Raw genomic sequence first — 19,578 nt, 5'->3', positions numbered from 1 at the left:
GGGAATGGGTAAACTTCCACTGCAAGTGACGCGCTTTTTGGACCCCTCTTCATTCCCCTCTGTTTGCACTAAGTTAATTATTATTACATAGGGTCGTGCTGATTTTCCACGCTTGACTAGAGAAGCTCCAGCGATCTGAAGTTGAAGTGTACCTAGAGCACGGAGCTTGGTACAGGGCCGACTAGCTTTTACTTATTGTACATATACTTTTCATTGAACCATACTTATCTGTCAAGATCAAGGTGAAACATTGTTTTAATTTCAACATTTGTATCATTTCCAAGCTGTAAGTTATTTTATCAGCAATATAGGCATATTTTATGAAATGGAGAAGAACAATAATTTGATTAGCTACTTGTAGCCACCTTTTATTAAACACTTTTTCATGTCACGTATAAATTTTTGCTAATATTGCGCGGGAGTTTTTGGGGAGAGATTCTATAAGTATGCACCTGCAATCGAAAGCTGTGCAATCGCAGGCCGCAATTTGTTGGTTTATGACTAGCATTAGAGAAAGTTGTTGTATAAAATTTTAACTAAATTTTAGCTAAGGTCAGACACTGAAATAAATTGGCACACATTGCTGCCTTACATTCTAATTTATTTATCTCATAGAAGAAGCCATTAGAAATTTCTAATCAATGTATCAAAATATTTGGCAACAGCGTGCGTTAATTTATTGCTAAGTCAGACCTTACCCTAACGAGGTGTAAACTTAAAGGGGTAACAGAAGGTCGAAACGAAAATAATAATAGAAAACAGTGTCGAGCAGGCGAGTGCGTCCACCCACTATGAGAACTTCTTGGCGGTGAATCCTGCCCGCACATTACTGGTGGTGGCCGATTTCACAGTCGTCCTGCTCGTTTTGGTCACGGTTGCGGTGTCATTACTGCTGGTGTTGCTGATGTCCTTTGTCGTCGTCGTGGTGGTGGTGCTGCTGCTGTTGTTGTTGCTGCTGCTGCTGTTGTTGTTGTTGTTGGTGCTGCTGCTGCTCCTTGTGACCGTGGTAATGCTGCTGCTGCTGGCACTCATCAAAAGAGGACGACGCGGCGGCATCCGTTCGTTGACCGCATCCAGGCCCTTGGCCTCCGCAAAGGAGTGGATGTGCGAGGATGCGGTCAGTCCTTCCAGAGCTGCGGGTTCACAGAGTCGAGTGGGAATGGAAAACAACTCAATTAATAATCGGCGTGGCAGTGTCTTGGCAATAAGTTTGGAGTACAGTTATCAGGCAGTTTGATTACTTGACTATTTATTAAAAACAATGAAGTCTTGTTTGCGATCAGCTTTGCTTTATGAGCCGTGACAGGCAAACATTTAAAGATTTTTCAGCAAAAATCTAGATTAAAATCGAAATTATGAACGCAACGCTGGTTGGCAAGTGCAAATCGAGTTATAATGGCTCTCAAAAAATCAAACTTATAGCTGACAATGGCATCTGTTTACGTTGTTTAGTCGATTTGGAAAGATGTGTGCCAGGCACATCGGCTTCATATTGCTATTGACCTCTCTGTATTTTGCAGTGAAGGTAATTATTTTGAAGGATACGCAAATATAAATTCTTATATGTAAAACCACTTTTTAAGATATTCGAATTTACCAACATCGTCTGCACGTCGTTGGATAAATCCTTTGATGACTTCGAGTATTGCTATCTGAAGTCAGTGAATCGCAGCTATAAATATCTATCGATCAAAGTTAAACTGTTTAAGACGCCGATCAACTAAGCTCAAGGTAAGCTGAGTGTAACATTTGGCTAAAATATTGTGTTTGATATATGTGTTTGATTAGGTCCATGCAGTACTTTTCAAGCGATACAACGGCCATAGGCCTTTCATTTTCAACGTGACACTGGATGCCTGCAGGTTTCTGAATAATACCAAGGGCAATCTGCTAGCCTCGTACTTCATGGAGTTTCTGAAACCGTACTCCAACGTTTATCACACGTGTCCCTTTGATGTGAGTAGGTCCTAATACACCTGAGTTGAGTTAATCGAATTTCCTGATTCTAGCACGATTTGATTGTGGAGAAACTGGATGTTAGATATGTAAATCAGCAAGTAACGAAGGTCTTACCCTTCCCAGAAGGCTCCTATCTACTAGAAACCAACTTGATTGCCTATGACATCAAACGAGCAGTGGTGAAAATATATAGTACACTATCCTAATCGATGGCACATTACCAAACTAGTCAAGTTTAATGACATGTGTAAATGGTAGACAACCAAAATATGGTTGGTTTTTGATAAGCAAAACTGAACTAAACTCACTATGTGAATTCGTTGTAATTTTCTGGCTTAGCGGAGCTATTAATTGTTTTGAAAATTTATTTGTAATGTTGATTCAATGGAATATTTCTGTAAACTACTTCTACTAGTTAGTTGCTATCAAAACATGAGTATACAAAAATGTGGTTTATTGGTGCTCTTTGCTCTTTCATATTCAGTAGTTCAGGTAGGAGACTTGAAAAGCTTAGGTAAAATACAAATCAATCTTGGTCTTCCGCAGATATCGTCAAAATTCGAGTTTACAAATATCCGGTGCAATTCCTTGGACAAACAATATTCCGACTTTGAGCATTGCTTTATAAAGTCGATCAATCGAAGCTACAAGTATGTGACGGTTAGGGTTAAGTTGTTTAAAACGCCACTAACAAAACTGAAGGTATTTAGATGATTTGCAAAACAAAATGTTCAATTGCATAATCATTTATCTCAGACCAACATACGGATTCTCAAACGATTCGACGGATATAACGGCTACAGACCCTTTATGGTCAATATGACAGTGGATGCGTGTAGATTCCTGGAGAATATGAATTCGAACCCGATGGCCAATTATCTTTATGGTTTCATTAAGCCCTACACCAACATGAATCACAGCTGTCCCTATGATGTGCGTATACCAATCAATTGACTCTGATCTGTGCTCATACCATCAACTGACTCTAACCTGTGCTCATTTTATGATTTTCTTACAGCACGATCTCATTGTCGACAAACTACCCATACAGTTCGTTAACTACCAGGTCACAAAGGTTCTGCCCGTTCCAGAAGGCGATTACTTACACGAAACACACTGGTTTGCCTACGACATAAAGAGGGCAGTAGTTAAGATATACGGTACTATATTCTAATAAATTTCTAAATGCCCATGTAAAACATTATTTCAATTTGAACTTGGGAATACTATTCTACTTACCCTCCTTGAGGGAATCCCTTCCTCCTGACAAGGCGCCCACTGGCAAGGCGCCCGTGGGCGTCAGTCCCTTCAGCTGGAGCACGCTCTCCGACTCCTCCCTGCGGGAAATGGGAAAATATTGAATTATTTGGCTGAATCCGGCGGACTATCGAGGGCGGTATTATGCACCTGAGTATGGAGAAGACGCGCGACATCTTGCCAATGGCCCGTATCTTATTCCGTATTATCTCTTTGCGCAGCGCCGACATGGAAGCTGCGAATTGAGGGCTCGATTAGACGGAATCTCGCTGGGTCACGATGGGTAAATGTAATGGTAATCAGCTGGAAAACTCGCTGAAAAGCCGATCAAAGCAGGCCGCAAAGCAATAACTAAGCTTCTCTATCTTCGCACAGGCGTTTTCTTCGTTGGCTCAGGCATTTTTGGCAGTGGCACTGGGAGTGGCAATGGCAGTGGCAATGGCAGTGGCAGTGGCATTTATATTGGCAGTACTTTTTGGCTTCACATTGGGTCTGCGTTTAATACCCGGCTTACCTGGCTTACTGGGCGTATTATTGTTATTGTTATTATTGCTCGCGTTCGCCGGCACGAGCACAATTTTCTTGCGGAGCTCTTTTTGGTCATGTTTTTGGACGTGTTTTGAGTGGAAAGTTGTTGGTGTTGGTACATAAATTATTATGGGTGTTGGTAGTAGATTTGCAGTTGTCGCAATTCGGTATTTGGTTTCGGAAAATATTTTTAATAGAAGATTAGTTTTTGTAATTCACGTGTATCCGCATTGGCCCACAACATCCAAAGCACCACGACATTCACACACACAGCCTCCTACGGACAGCATCACTCTGTGGATCCCCAAACTTACCTTCCTCCAGCTCGTCATCGGGTCCTGCGACCAGCTCATCGTCGGAGCAAATGTTCAGGATGTTCACCAGCATCTCGGTTACCTTGGAATTGTATGGCAGATTGGAAAGTTGCAATTAGCAGCACAGCTTGATTAGAAATCACTTACAAAGGTGCCTTAAATATTGCTGCATACTTTTAGACACCTTTGAAAAGCTACTTCGAGTTTTATAGTTTGGTTGCATTAATGTACTTTAAATACATATATTTATCCTCCTTTTTAGAAACCTACCTTCTCGCCCACGAAGGGCAGCGACCATGTGAAGACGTCCATGAAGTTGGGCAGCCAGTAGGGATGTGGCGAGCAGTTGAACTGGCGGATGTTCATCACGTTGTTCTCGTACTTGAGCACAGCTGCCTTTTGTCAAATGCGTTCGATGGTTGACAAAATCAGCGCGAGCGGAGAAAGAGACGGGGCGAGTGCCGGAGAAAGAGAGAGGGCAGTGAAGGTATTACGAACGCAGCGCGATTTGAACTCGCACCCGCTCGCAATGCAGCCAAAAAAAAGATTTCGTTATTTAAAAATAGCAAAGGCAGGAACAACAACAGCGAAATAAATAAACAACTCAGACAGAGATGGGGATACAGAGCAGAGGGAGAGGAAGATAGAGAGGTAGAGGGAGAGAGGTAGAACTAGCATACCTTGTTGTTGTAAACATCCAGATAATTGGGGGCGGAGAAAATGGTGATTAGCGAGGGGAAGCCCGTAACCTGGTTCTTCCGATACATGCGATACCTGCGGATGCCAAAGGAGTTTGATTATCAGGTGGAGCCACACGGAGATACTACCGATCCTACCCCGCATCCTGGGCCTCGTGGGCCCTGACTATGGAGAGCAGGTTGTTCTTCTGCAGGAACTCACAGCAGGCCGAGTAGCTGAAGAAGTAGGAGCAACCGCGCACCGAGTTGTGCGAGAAGAACTCGTTGGTCTTCTCGTTGCCAAAGTCCTCCAGAGGATCGGACCAGAGCAGATCGCACATGGGCCCGTAGGCGGGTGGTTCCCTGAAACGATTGAGCTGGGAAAGCGCCACACAGTTGTTGCATTACTCGCACGTTAAATAGATATATAGATATTGCAAACATTTCAGCGCTGCTTTATTACCGTCTTGATGTCGTCGAGTGTGAAAATCTCGGGCGACAGACCGCCGTGAATGCAGAGGAACTGCTGGTTGAGGAGGGCGGCGAGGGGCAGGCAGTCGAACGCCTCCATGCAGGCGTCGTAAATACTTTCCGAATACTTGATGATGCCTTCAACAGAGTAATATTAATGAATTAATGAAGGACGGCTGATTTATCGCCTGCATTCGCATTTAAAAGCGCATTCAGTTCCTGTAACAACAATCGTAAAGTGGCTGCGGCTTTGGGCGTTTTCTCATTTTATTCTTGTTGTAAATCAAGAGGAAACCCATACAATTTCTAATAACTATCATATTGTGGCATTTAATTTATATGACATAATTGTACACGTTACTCGTAGAGTAAAAGGGTATACTAGATTCGTGAAAAAGTAACAGGCAGAAGAAAGCGTTTCCCGCACGCAAAACCACGCACCACGCACTCAAAAATTCGTGAAAATGTTTTTCTTCGAAAATCGAAAAAGTATGGATAGACATAGTTAGCTATGTTTATTAGCAGCACAAAACCGACTTTAGTTTAGCTGTGCGGCCATTTTTGGCCCAGTTATGACGAAAAAGGCCCCAAACCCCGCACCCCGCACGCAAAACCCCGCACCCCGCACTCAAAAATTTGTCACATTTTTTTTTTTTTTGAAAATCGAAAAAGTACGGATAGACATAGTTAGCTATGTTTATTAGCAGCACAAAACCGACTTTAGTTTAGCTGTGCGGCCATTTTTGGCCAAGTTATGACGAAAAAGGCCCCAAACCCCGCACCCCGCACGCAAAACCCCGCACCCCGCACGCAAAAATTGGTCAAATTTTTTTTTTTTGAAAATGGAAAACGTACGGATAGACATAGTTAGCTATGTTTATTAGCAGCACAAAACCGTCTTTAGTTTAGCTGTGCGGCCATTTATGGCCAAGTTATGACGAAAAAGGCCCCAAACCCCGCACCCCGCACGCAAAACCACACACCCCGCACTCAAAAATTCGTGAAAATGTTTTTTTTCGAAAATCGAAAAAGTATGGATAGACATTGTTAGATATGTTTATTAGCAGCACAAAACCGACTTTAGTTTAGCTGTGCGGCCATTTTTGGCCCAGTTATGACGAAAAAGGCCCCAAACCCCGCACCCCGCACGCAAAACCCCGCACCCCGCACTCAAAAATTTGCCAAATTTTTTTTTTTTTTTTAAATGGAAAAAGTACGGATAGACATAGTTAGCTATGTTTATTAGCAGCACAAAACCTTCTTTAGTTTAGCTGTGCGGCCATTTTTGGCCAAGTTATGACGAAAAAGGCCCCAAACCCCGCACCCCGCACGCAAAACCCCGCACCCCGCACGCAAAAATTGGTCAAATTTTTTTTTTTTGAAAATGGAAAACGTACGGATAGACATAGTTAGCTATGTTTATTAGCAGCACAAAACCGACTTTAGTTTAGCTGTGCGGCCATTTTTGGCCCAGTTATGACGAAAAAGGCCCCAAACCCCGCACCCCGCACGCAAAACCACACACCACGCACTCAAAAATTTGTCAAATTTTTTTTTTTTTGAAAATGGAAAAAGTACGGATAGACATAGTTAGCTATGTTTATTAGCAGCACAAAACCTTCTTTAGTTTAGCTGTGCGGCCATTTTTGGCCCAGTTATGACGAAAAAGGCCCCAAACCCCGCACCCCGCACGCAAAACCCCGCACCCCGCACTCAAAAATTCGTGAAAATGTTTTTTTTCGAAAATCGAAAAAGTATGGATAGACATTGTTAGCTATGTTTATTAGCAGCACAAAACCTTCTTTAGTTTAGCTGTGCGGCCATTTTTGGCCAAGTTATGACGAAAAAGGCCCCAAACCCCGCACCCCGCACGCAAAAACTCGCACCCCGCACGCAAAAATTTTTCAAATTTTTTTTTTTTGAAAATGGAAAAAGTACGTATAGACATTGTTAGCTATGTTTATTAGCAGCACAAAACCGACTTTAGTTTAGCTGTGCGGCCATTTTTGGCCCAGTTATGACGAAAAAGACCCCAAACCCCGCACCCCGCACGCAAAACCACGCACCACGCACTCAAAAATTTGTCAAATTTTTTTTTTTTTTGAAAATGGAAAAAGTACGGATAGACATTGTTAGCTATGTTTATTAGCAGCACAAAACCGTCTTTAGTTTAGCTGTGCGGCCATTTATGGCCAAGTTATGACGAAAAAGGCCCCAAACCCCGCACCCCGCACGCAAAACCACACACCCCGCACTCAAAAATTCGTGAAAATGTTTTTTTTCGAAAATCGAAAAAGTATGGATAGACATTGTTAGATATGTTTATTAGCAGCACAAAACCGACTTTAGTTTAGCTGTGCGGCCATTTTTGGCCCAGTTATGACGAAAAAGGCCCCAAACCCCGCACGCAAAACCTCGCACCCCGCACGCAAAAATTTTTCAAATTTTTTTTTTTTGAAAATGGAAAAAGTACGGATAGACATAGTTGGCTATGTTTATTAGCAGCACAAAACCGACTTTAGTTCAGCTGTGCGGCCATTTTTGGCCCAGTTATGACGAAAAAGGCCCCAAACCCCGCACCCCGCACGCAAAACCCCGCACCACGCACTCAAAAATTTGTCAAATTTTTTTTTTTTTGAAAATGGACAACGGATAGACATAGTTAGCTATGTTTATTAGCAGCACAAAACCTTCTTTAGTTTAGCTGTGCGGCCATTTTTGGCCAAGTTATGACGAAAAAGGCCCCAAACCCCGCACCCCGCACGCAAAACCCCGCACCCCGCACGCAAAAATTTGTCAAATTTTTTTTTTTTGAAAATGGAAAAAGTACGGATAGACATAGTTAGCTATGTTTATTAGCAGCACAAAACCGACTTTAGTTTAGCTGTGCGGCCATTTTTGGCCCAGTTATGACGAAAAAGGCCCCAAACCCCGCACCCCGCACGCAAAACCCCGCACCCCGCACTCAAAAATTTGTCAAATTTTTTTTTTTTTTGAAAATGGAAAAAGTATGGATAGACATTGTTAGATATGTTTATTAGCAGCACAAAACCGACTTTAGTTTAGCTGTGCGGCCATTTTTGGCCCAGTTATGACGAAAAAGGCCCCAAACCCCGCACCCCGCACGCAAAACCCCGCACTCAAAAATTTGTCAAATTTTTTTTTTTTTTGAAAATGGAAAAAGTACGGATAGACATAGTTAGCTATGTTTATTAGCAGCACAAAACCTTCTTTAGTTTAGCTGTGCGGCCATTTTTGGCCAAGTTATGACGAAAAAGGCCCCAAACCCCGCACCCCGCACGCAAAACCCCGCACCACGCACGCAAAAATTTTTCAAATTTTTTTTTTTTGAAAATGGAAAAAGTACGGATAGACATAGTTAGCTATGTTTATTAGCAGCACAAAACCTTCTTTAGTTTAGCTGTGCGGCCATTTTTGGCCAAGTTATGACGAAAAAGGCCCCAAACCCCGCACCCCGCACGCAAAACCCCGCACCCCGCACGCAAAAATTTGTCAAATTTTTTTTTTTTGAAAATGGAAAAAGTACGGATAGACATAGTTAGCTATGTTTATTAGCAGCACAAAACCGACTTTAGTTTAGCTGTGCGGCCATTTATGGCCAAGTTATGACGAAAAAGGCCCCAAACCCCGCACCCCGCACGCAAAACCCCGCACCCCGCACTCAAAAATTTGTCAAATTTTTTTTTTTTTTGAAAATGGAAAAAGTATGGATAGACATTGTTAGATATGTTTATTAGCAGCACAAAACCGACTTTAGTTTAGCTGTGCGGCCATTTTTGGCCCAGTTATGACGAAAAAGGCCCCAAACCCCGCACCCCGCACGCAAAACCCCGCACTCAAAAATTTGTCAAATTTTTTTTTTTTTTGAAAATGGAAAAAGTACGGATAGACATAGTTAGCTATGTTTATTAGCAGCACAAAACCGACTTTAGTTTAGCTGTGCGGCCATTTATGGCCAAGTTATGACGAAAAAGGCCCCAAACCCCGCACCCCGCACGCAAAACCCCGCACCACGCACGCAAAAATTTTTCAAATTTTTTTTTTTTGAAAATGGAAAAAGTACGGATAGACATAGTTAGCTATGTTTATTAGCAGCACAAAACCTTCTTTAGTTTAGCTGTGCGGCCATTTTTGGCCAAGTTATGACGAAAAAGGCCCCAAACCCCGCACCCCGCACGCAAAACCACGCACCCCGCACTCAAAAATTCGTGAAAATGTTTTTTTTCGAAAATCGAAAAAGTATGGATAGACATTGTTAGCTATGTTTATTAGCAGCACAAAACCTTCTTTAGTTTAGCTGTGCGGCCATTTTTGGCCAAGTTATGACGAAAAAGGCCCCAAACCCCGCACCCCGCACGCAAAAACTCGCACCCCGCACGCAAAAATTTTTCAAATTTTTTTTTTTTGAAAATGGAAAAAGTACGGATAGACATTGTTAGCTATGTTTATTAGCAGCACAAAACCGACTTTAGTTTAGCTGTGCGGCCATTTTTGGCCCAGTTATGACGAAAAAGGCCCCAAACCCCGCACCCCGCACGCAAAACCACGCACCACGCACTCAAAAATTTGTCAAATTTTTTTTTTTTTTGAAAATGGAAAAAGTACGGATAGACATTGTTAGCTATGTTTATTAGCAGCACAAAACCGTCTTTAGTTTAGCTGTGCGGCCATTTATGGCCAAGTTATGACGAAAAAGGCCCCAAACCCCGCACCCCGCACGCAAAACCACACACCCCGCACTCAAAAATTCGTGAAAATGTTTTTTTTCGAAAATCGAAAAAGTATGGATAGACATTGTTAGATATGTTTATTAGCAGCACAAAACCGACTTTAGTTTAGCTGTGCGGCCATTTTTGGCCCAGTTATGACGAAAAAGGCCCCAAACCCCGCACGCAAAACCTCGCACCCCGCACGCAAAAATTTTTTTTTTTTGAAAATGGAAAAAGTACGGATAGACATAGTTGGCTATGTTTATTAGCAGCACAAAACCGACTTTAGTTCAGCTGTGCGGCCATTTTTGGCCCAGTTATGACGAAAAAGGCCCCAAACCCCGCACCCCGCACGCAAAACCCCGCACCACGCACTCAAAAATTTGTCAAATTTTTTTTTTTTTGAAAATGGACAACGGATAGACATAGTTAGCTATGTTTATTAGCAGCACAAAACCTTCTTTAGTTTAGCTGTGCGGCCATTTTTGGCCAAGTTATGACGAAAAAGGCCCCAAACCCCGCACCCCGCACGCAAAACCCCGCACCCCGCACGCAAAAATTTGTCAAATTTTTTTTTTTTGAAAATGGAAAAAGTACGGATAGACATAGTTAGCTATGTTTATTAGCAGCACAAAACCGACTTTAGTTTAGCTGTGCGGCCATTTTTGGCCCAGTTATGACGAAAAAGGCCCCAAACCCCGCACCCCGCACGCAAAACCCCGCACCCCGCACTCAAAAATTTGTCAAATTTTTTTTTTTTTTGAAAATGGAAAAAGTATGGATAGACATTGTTAGATATGTTTATTAGCAGCACAAAACCGACTTTAGTTTAGCTGTGCGGCCATTTTTGGCCCAGTTATGACGAAAAAGGCCCCAAACCCCGCACCCCGCACGCAAAACCCCGCACTCAAAAATTTGTCAAATTTTTTTTTTTTTGAAAATGGAAAAAGTACGGATAGACATAGTTAGCTATGTTTATTAGCAGCACAAAACCTTCTTTAGTTTAGCTGTGCGGCCATTTTTGGCCAAGTTATGACGAAAAAGGCCCCAAACCCCGCACCCCGCACGCAAAACCCCGCACCCCGCACGCAAAAATTTGTCAAATTTTTTTTTTTTGAAAATGGAAAAAGTACGGATAGACATAGTTAGCTATGTTTATTAGCAGCACAAAACCGTCTTTAGTTTAGCTGTGCGGCCATTTTTGGCCAAGTTATGACGAACCCCGCGCCCCTCATCATCAAAAATTGGAAGAAATGTGAAAAAGATATAATTATACCCGTTACTCGTAGAGTATTGCCAAAACACTTTCTGCCACGCCCACTATAACGCCTACAAACCGCCAAAAACTGTGTTTAAGACTCTCCTTCTCCCTTCCACTAGCTGAGTAACGGGTATCAGATAGTCGGGGAACTCGACTATAGCGTTCTCTCTTGTTTTTAAACTGTGTTTTGGGGCCAACTTACATTCCTGTTTGAAGGTGAAGTACTCTGTGAGGTGCCTGCACTCGTGATTGCCTCGCAGCAGGGAAAGTGTGGTGGGGTAGGTTATTTTCAGGGACCACAGGTAGAGAACGCACTGAAATGAAGTGTAAAGCTTATTGTAGAAGGAGAAAACCCTGATAAGTTCAAATATTGACCCACCTCAATACTAAAGTATCCCCTATCCACGTAGTCGCCTAGGAAGAGGTACCTGGTGGTGGCCGGCGGACCGCCCACCTCGAAGAGCTTCACGAGATCGAAGAACTGTCCATGGATGTCGCCGCACACGGTAATGGGTGCCTCCACGTCGATCATGTTCTTCTCCTCGCGCAGCAGGGCGGCTCCCTCCGTGATGATCCTCAGGGCCACCGCCTCCTCGATCCGCCCCTCCAGCAGAAAGTGCTGGCGCAGTGCGTCGAAGTTGGGTTTTCCCGTCTTGGGATCGTCGTACACCTCTGACATGGTCAGCTTGTGGGCAGGCGGCAGTGGAACATCTGGGGGGTACGTAAAAAATATATAAGTATCATTTAAATTAAATACGACTTATAAAGAAGATAAACAGAACAGATTGCATATAAAGTAACATCCCATTATTAATTATATCTTGTATCTCATATCTTTAATGACCTAAAAGGAAAATGGCTTGATATCTTTGCAAGCTCTTTGAAAATGCGGTTCCTAGAAAAGCTATAGTTATCCTGATTTCTTTCGGTGTAGGCTTGCATTGATAGAATTATAATAAACATCGCTGTCCGACGGCGATGTGGGTTAACGAGGTGCTGCAACCTAGCGCCAATATTCGGTATGGCCGCTTTTCTTGGCCCGGCTATAAAGAAAAGCGAAATTCCCAGAATGTTGCCAGATGCAGCCACATGAGGTTCGTACGCTAATTACAAAATTTGACTGAGTGAATATAAAAGTCGAAAATTGATTGGCACACACAAAACAAACAAACGTAATCGCACACACACAGCTAAATGTCAGGACGAACGCCATTTTTAATTGTCATAATTTGGGTAAATGCCTTGAATTTGGACGCAATGGCCAATAAAATGCCAATGTGTTGCAGTTGTTGCTTGTTATGGGTGCTCGAAGATAATTAAATTAATTTTTATGGGCCCAATAAACCGAAAAACAAAAGCGAGCACCGCGTTTTCATTTAAGGGTTTTAGTTACGATGCCGAATAATTGATTAATTAAAATATTTTTACGGCAGAGTCCATGGATATATGGGTTATTAAAAGTTGAGTTATGCCAAGATCTATGCAAATCAGTTAATTATTTATTTAAAATTATAGACCTAAATGGGCTGTAAAATAGATGGAAACATTTTTGAAATGGGGTAAATATACACGAATATGAAAATGTTTTCTTTGGCATGTTTATTTCTATTCGAATTGATTTCTCTTCCCATTGATTAGTTTTTAAACACGAAAACTTTACGATCGATGTTAGTGCAGCTATGCTATTGTTTTGAAAATTACAAGCATGACTTCCCAGATCTGAAAACACATTTTTTCGAAACGCTTTCCTCTGCCGACTGAAATGTTCAAAGAAAATAATTTGTGAAACCCTCAATTTTGACATTAATGACGGCGGTCAGCACATCGCAATGCCATTGAAGCATGATCGCATGTCATTAAAGATACAATCGCAGGAGGGAATCGTGTTTGGGATAATGCTCGATTGGGGTCCTATAGTACCTATCTATACGAGTATAGCCTATAGCCTATAGAGATCTTTACCATCGACCATGCGCTCCCTGGTTTTTGTGTACTGCATTTTCTGTTTGTTTCCACTGGCGGTTGTAGGGGTTTTCGCGGAATTCAACGAGGACTTTGCGGATTTGTCTGAACTAGAACTTTTTGATAGCGATGATTTTCTCGTCACCGAACTTCGCGTGGAGGCCGACATCTTGCTTGATTATTTATTCGGCCTCTGTTTTTTGTTATATTTTTTGCTATATTTTTTTTTTTTTTTTATTAATTTTTATGCCTTCTGTTGGTGCGCTGATTTTTGGCGATTCCTCGGGACGATATATATTTTTTAATGGCTTGACTTTCGGCTGGTGCTGAAAGTGTTACTAGCAAAGGAATTTAGATAATTATACGCCTTTGCCTAGCGTCTTTATGGATGAGACGGATGAGGCACAAAAACACACAGAACACAAAAATATATTTAGGCAATAAATAAAAGTTGTTGTTATTAGAATTTGTATAGCTGTGGACTTTCTTCTTGTATTTTTAGCCAGGCAATGCCAATATAGCAAGATTGAGACAACTTTGGCCCGCGGCGCACAAGAAACAAATGTTGAACAATTAATATTTCAATTTGCTGCAATTATTCAGAGACGTATTAACTTTTCATTAAGTCATCACATTGTTTAACGGATGCTTTTGGCAAAGGGTAAGCAGCACTTCAATTGAGACGGAAAATTGCTCGACACTTTGTGCTAATTGCCCACAAAGCGAGCGGTTGCGAAAATAGCAATGGATTTATTTACAAATAGACGGGCGGACAGGCACACACATATATCACTTTGGTCACACTTTGTTTGCTATTTGCAATTATTGTTATTATATATTCTTGGACTAATCCTTTGGGGATTCGCGGGGCCTTAGTCTCGATGATTTTCACGGGATACGACGACGCAACGCATTTCCCAAGTTGGCGCGACGCGATTTTCCTCGAAACTGAGCGAAATTCGCTGGCATCGTTTGGCATTCACATTCACATTCACATTCACGTTCACATTCAGATTCAGAAGCCCCCCAATTTGAAAGCACGAAGAAGATCGGCCGAGATCGGCGGATCTCACGCCCTTGACTCCCACCACTCTCCGCTGAAAATGAAAATATAAATAAAAATATACAAATACATCCCGCGCTCTCTCGTAGGGTTCCATCTATTTATTTATTTTATTGGGTTAATGTCACACACGCACTCTGGCATCTTCTTCGCCGAACTGCCCTTCTGCGATCGTCGGGCGGCTGACTACGCGACCTTCACAGACATTTACACATCTGCGATATGTCCACCCCCATCCCCATTTCTATCCCCATCCCCATCCCCATGTCCCACGCCCCATGCCCCATGCCCCATTCCATGTCCACATCCGCTCTCAATGATTTTCAACTTGACCGTGATATTGATTGTGTGTGCGTGCGCTCTGCCTCCATGTCTGTGTGTGTGTGTGAGTGCGTATGTGTGTGTTTGCCAGAAATTGGGCGCCAATAGGTGGGTGTCGCTATAATTATAGTCTTGACTTTGTGCGCGCCTCGTGCAAAAATATATGCGATCTACAATTAAAACGCGGTCTTTCGGTTTGCATCAAATTTAAACTCACTGCATTTTATTTCAAGAAATAAATGGTTTAAAGTAAGCAATCAAATAAATGTACACTGCTTTTATTAACATTTTACTAAAATTATTTATGTATCTAAGGATCAAATACTTTCTTGGCAATTATTTGGAAAATTATTTCAATAGTTTAATATAATTTTTTTGTAGCGCATTTGAAGTTCTGCACCACATTTAAATGCTTCGCTGGTGGAACCGATTTCATGCAACTTTTATGCGAAGCGTGGCAATATTTAAGCAACATTCTGTGTGGATGGCCACATACAAGACACACTCACAAGCAAACAAACAATATGTGTGTTTTTGCCCCATCAATGTTGTTTGTCGCGATGGTCAATTGATATGTACGATTTCGCTGCTGAAACGCTATATCGCTCAACAGCCAGACAGTTCCATAATATATGCTGGGAAGGATGGCTCGTCCGGATCTCTGAACCTCGGAATCTCCGAATCCGAATCCAAATCGGAATCCAAATCGGAATCCATTGCAATGGCAATGCACCCGCTGGCAGCCGAAATGCGCATCGATGGCACTTGGATGTTCGATTTGGCAAAGAGCAGAGACGATTTTACTTGGACGCCCCCGCAAATCCGCAAGTCGAAAGTCGCAGAGAGACAAAAGCGAGTCACACGACCGCCGCAGACTAGAAAGAAATACTTTCCGGTGCTAACCAGTGGGTGGGACTGGGCGTTGGGCGGAAGGGGCCAGTGGGGGCAGCGGGGGGCTGTAAGTGTTCTGAAAGGGTGTGCGGAGGGGGTGCAGGGGGGCAGGACAGAGAACCGATGAGAGCATTGCATTCCCGCGGCGAAATTTTGGCAAAAGCGCTGACAGCTCAACCAGTCCAGCCCCCCATCCTTCGCGGCGTATCCAATGGATACCGGGTACACCTAGAGGGTACTTAACGTTCGCATCCAATGGATACTGGGTACAACTAGAGGTGTACTTAACATTCGCAAGTGTCGCCGCGGAATAGAAGAGCTCAATAAGTGTCACTATGTACTTTCAATACTTAAAACAACATTAATATGTGTGGCAGATTTTCGTGACATATTTTTGTGCTTCCATTTAGATAGTTATTTAAATATGGCTTACTTTGGGGTTGTAAATGAAATATTCATTTAGGCACATCATATAAAATATAAGCATCCCATTAGCCAACCAATCAGCAATTACAAAAATGATATTCATCCAATCTGCATTGAAATAATATTGAAATAGCCCAAAAATACCGCTGGCTGCGCATTTTGGGCGCAATTAAGAGGCGAGACAACTGCGGTCGGTCAGCTGGTCAGCCGAGATTAAGTGGACGACACCCGCAATTGATTCACCTCAAGATTATCTAAACTAGAGACTAGCCGATTGCCGATCGCCACAGCTAAGGAATGGCAGAGCAAGTGGGTCTGGGGATTTGCTGAATAATTTGCCAGTCAAGTTGAGTCAAGTTGTTCGCATTTCAACGGATTTCGCGCCTGACACTTTGAACACCCGTTTCGTCATGTCGGCGTGTCGGCATGTCACAAAGTCTTCGGGCCGATATACATTTGCTGCGTTAGACATGGCCAAAATAGAAGTGCCGAAATAGCCGCGCACTGGCCAAGTATTTTTAAAACAATGTTTTCTATGCTCGCACGCAGAAAGCCAAATTGCCGAAGGGGCCAAAAGGCGCTTCCTCTCTGTTTTTGCACATAAACAACAAACGGCAGTGAAATAAAAAAGATAATATTGACACGTAACGCAAACATTTCATTCATTGTTTCCAATTTTCTGTTTTTTTTTTTTTTTTCGGCAATCGCAATTGTTGCTGTTTAGTTTTTGGCGCTGTGTAAACAATTCATTTGAGTTATGTGACCACAGGCATGGGGTTATGTGTGAATGATGGCCGATTTGTGGGCCATTCAGTGGCCAAAGAAAAAGAAAATACCACACCAAAGCAAACACTTCCTCTGAGGCAGCACTTAATTTAAATTAATTATTTGCATTGATTTCCAAGCAAATAAAGGCAACAAATGTCCATGAAGAAAGCTCAGCAGATTCAGAAACCCCAGCGAAAAGCTCTTCGAGTCAACTCAGCAAAACGACACCCACACTTTTCCGGGGAAAACTCCTTATGTCTGCGGCTGTCGTTTTACAAATTGATAAACTTTTCAGTTATCAGTGCTTATGTATCTTTCTGGTCCAAGCCTTCGTTCCCTCTTAACCTTTGACCCTTTCCCGAGCCCCATTGTTTTTTCTACTGAGTGCCAAACATTTGCCAGGCCGAAAGTTTTTCCTGCTCACATTTGTTTGCTTGGGATTTGCCAAAAGCAGCAGCGCCCAAAAACTTCAAATATAAAAAGGCAGCACAAATTTTATTGAATTGATTTATTGACTTACTTATTTGGGCGCTCAACGCTCATAGATAAGCGCTGGTTTCTTGTTGCCGGGAAAACCTTTTCTCAATTTTCTTTGTTTTCTTGCTGTCAGTTGGCAGCAATAACAAGGGCCCAAAGTAAATATTTAGTTTTCATTTATACAATTTTCCCCTTTTGTTTGGGGCCAATTTTGTGTTTAACTTTATTGAGGGTTAATGCAAGTCCATAAAAATCTTGTTAATTGAAAAGTAACCAAAGGGATTTACTTTTACTGCTATTGATAATAGTATTAACAATTTAAGCTGAATGCTCTGCTAAACTCCCAAGTAATTGAACTTTTATTTTTGCAATTCTTATAATCGAAAGGTAAGGAATAACTTTTGTCACCATTATGAAATATTAAAAAAGACTTGTGTCCTTGCAAAACTAGAATTAAGACTAGAAAAATGAAACTCTATCAGGTAACTGCCCTCAGGGATGGGAAGAATTTCAGTCGCTCGGTGATTCAAAAAACCAACGGGCAGCTTGTCTATAATTACATCGCCCTAAATATTTTAATAATATGTACATCATACTGGAAGGGTACTTCATTTTACTTACCGAAAAGGGACATGAGTGGTTCATATTAGAATATGTGGTAAATGATTCATAAATGTATTTTATTACCGGGCTTGATTTTGGATTTTTGAGAAATTTGCATGCATCTACTGTAACGTTGAAGAGAAAAGGCTTGTATCCATTGAGTCGTTTCCACATCATAAAAGTAAGCTTTAAGTATGTTAATTATCATTATCATCAGCATGTTTATTAATTGAATTACCTTAATGTGCGTTAAAGAAGTTTGATGCAGCTTATATTTCCCGGAAACATATTTGTAAGATCGATTAATCGACTTTAAATAGCAGTACTCATATTCTCCCACCTTGATGTCAATAGAAGTACAGTTTATGTTCGTAAATTCAAATAGTGAATTGGTCTAGAAAACGTGTTCAGGTTAAAAAGTTGATTCAAATTTATTTTGAAAATTTAAGTACTTTCATGGCTGAATAAAATAAAAAGACGGACAAAATTAGACATATTTCCTTGGCGCTCATCTTCCATTTTTGGTTACCAATCGAGTACTGAGTTGTTTAGTTCTCGAACAAAAATGACATTCGCATAGTTTTCAATCGGAATATATGATTAATTATATATTTAAACGAGTGATTTGGATAGTTAGCCCTAATAATGGATTCAAATAAATATGAAATATTTGTTTCCTTATTATTAGTATGATGTTTAGCATTCAGCCAATTTAATCGAGTATGTAATGGTAATCGTTCACCTTTTTTAAGTACTGAACATTGTTATTGGCATTTGGTTGCTTAAATGGTTTAATCTTTATTTATCAGGAACCCGACCACCAATCGATTACCTCGTTTTGCCGGCCGTGTTGGCCAGTTTTCTGGACCAGGTCAATAGGTAGGTACCTACGATGTGGAAGCCATCGACATGCTCATCACGTTGGGCGCATTAATTTGCACACATGATAAGCCGGCAAACGGCAAACCGATCGATTTCCCCGAATTGCTGTGGGTGATGCAACTGCCGCTAGATTTGCTTTATATGAGCTGCAAATTGGCTGCTCACGTAAATGATTTTCATTTTCCAATCATAACATTACGCGTGCCTGCACTGCCAATACTCACCTGCCAGGGAGAATACTCGGAATGTTCGTATCTGGAAATCCGGTGAGCTGAGGGAATCCGTAAACATTTGCGGCACTCACCATTTGGCTGCCGCTGATTACAATGCGGCCAATTGAATTAACATATTGGCCGGCGGGCGGAATTATGGCTTTGCCAGCCGAATGCCGATAGCTGAAAGCTGAAAGCCGAAAGCTGAAAGCGCGAGATGTGGCTTAAACTGTCTACAAATAATTTTCCGATGGGCGGTGGGTGGTGGGCGGTCGAGATTGCCATTATTTATGGGCCGCGCGCTCGACTTGTTTGCTTTTTGTTAATGACGAGGCGAAAGTATAAAGCACAAAGTGCCGACAATTGGCAGCAGCTGAAACAGGAGCAGGATCCGAAGGATCCAAAGGATCCGACGCCGGGAAGCTGGGAAGCTCGCAAAAAAGTTAATTAAAAGTGCAATCAAGCAGCAGCCCGGACCGCAGAGAGAAAGAGACGGGTAGGGGGCCTTAGAAAGAGAAAGAGAGGTCCTGAACGATGCTGACATTTTGCCTGCAACGGAGACGACAAAAAATGGATGAAGAAAAGCAATTTCCACACTGCGAGCATATTTTTACATGAGCATAACTTCGATTAGAAATTGCAGCGTGCTTACAAACAGCTTTTGATTCATTAATGCACTAATTTTATTGCAATTTGCAAACACCAATGGTTTGTGTGAATAAAACTGAAACGCTTAGGATCATTACCCCCCTTTTTTCCGGTGCATCTCAGCATGA

The 19,578-nt window shown here is 42.0% G+C and overlaps 3 protein-coding genes across 6 annotated transcripts; 1 reads left to right on the top strand and 2 right to left on the bottom strand.

Annotated features, from left to right (window-relative positions):
• Positions 1 to 348: 348 nt before the first annotated feature.
• On the bottom strand, positions 349 to 14,128 carry LOC120453823 (serine/threonine-protein phosphatase 2B catalytic subunit 1). Of its 4 annotated transcripts, none has more exons than XM_039638706.2 (13): positions 13,918 to 14,128; positions 13,160 to 13,539; positions 11,577 to 11,908; positions 11,400 to 11,511; positions 5,199 to 5,344; positions 4,895 to 5,112; positions 4,739 to 4,832; positions 4,329 to 4,454; positions 4,059 to 4,140; positions 3,731 to 3,808; positions 3,367 to 3,451; positions 3,199 to 3,296; positions 349 to 1,133 (listed from the first exon to the last, which is right to left on the bottom strand). In XM_039638706.2, the coding sequence occupies exons 2-13, from the start codon at positions 13,326 to 13,328 to the stop codon at positions 790 to 792; spliced, it is 1,884 nt and encodes a 627-aa protein (XP_039494640.1). In that variant the 5' UTR covers positions 13,329 to 13,539; positions 13,918 to 14,128; the 3' UTR covers positions 349 to 789. The 4 variants fall into 4 exon arrangements, 3 of the variants coding, with proteins under 3 accessions (XP_039494640.1, XP_039494641.1, XP_039494642.1); XM_039638707.2 differs by having other exon boundaries at positions 13,160 to 13,497; positions 13,964 to 14,128; XM_039638708.2 differs by lacking the exon at positions 3,731 to 3,808 and having other exon boundaries at positions 13,160 to 14,127.
• LOC120453829 lies at positions 2,344 to 3,184 on the top strand. Its single transcript, XM_039638723.2, has 3 exons — positions 2,344 to 2,661; positions 2,716 to 2,892; positions 2,978 to 3,184. The coding sequence occupies exons 1-3, from the start codon at positions 2,344 to 2,346 to the stop codon at positions 3,131 to 3,133; spliced, it is 651 nt and encodes a 216-aa protein (XP_039494657.1). The 3' UTR covers positions 3,134 to 3,184.
• Positions 14,129 to 17,515: 3,387 nt separating the features above from the next.
• On the bottom strand, positions 17,516 to 18,220 carry LOC120453329. Its single transcript, XM_039637990.1, has 4 exons — positions 18,161 to 18,220; positions 17,947 to 18,102; positions 17,727 to 17,894; positions 17,516 to 17,671 (listed from the first exon to the last, which is right to left on the bottom strand). Exons 1-4 carry the CDS (start codon positions 18,218 to 18,220, stop codon positions 17,516 to 17,518), a joined length of 540 nt encoding a protein of 179 aa, XP_039493924.1.
• Between the last annotated feature and the right edge of the window lie 1,358 nt (positions 18,221 to 19,578).

This window comes from Drosophila santomea, chromosome 3R (genome assembly GCF_016746245.2).
Source record: "Drosophila santomea strain STO CAGO 1482 chromosome 3R, Prin_Dsan_1.1, whole genome shotgun sequence".
In the NCBI taxonomy this organism is placed as follows: Eukaryota; Metazoa; Arthropoda; class Insecta; order Diptera; family Drosophilidae; genus Drosophila; species Drosophila santomea.
Note: the sequence above shows the minus strand (reverse complement) of the source record. Positions and strands in the feature narration are given on the sequence as shown.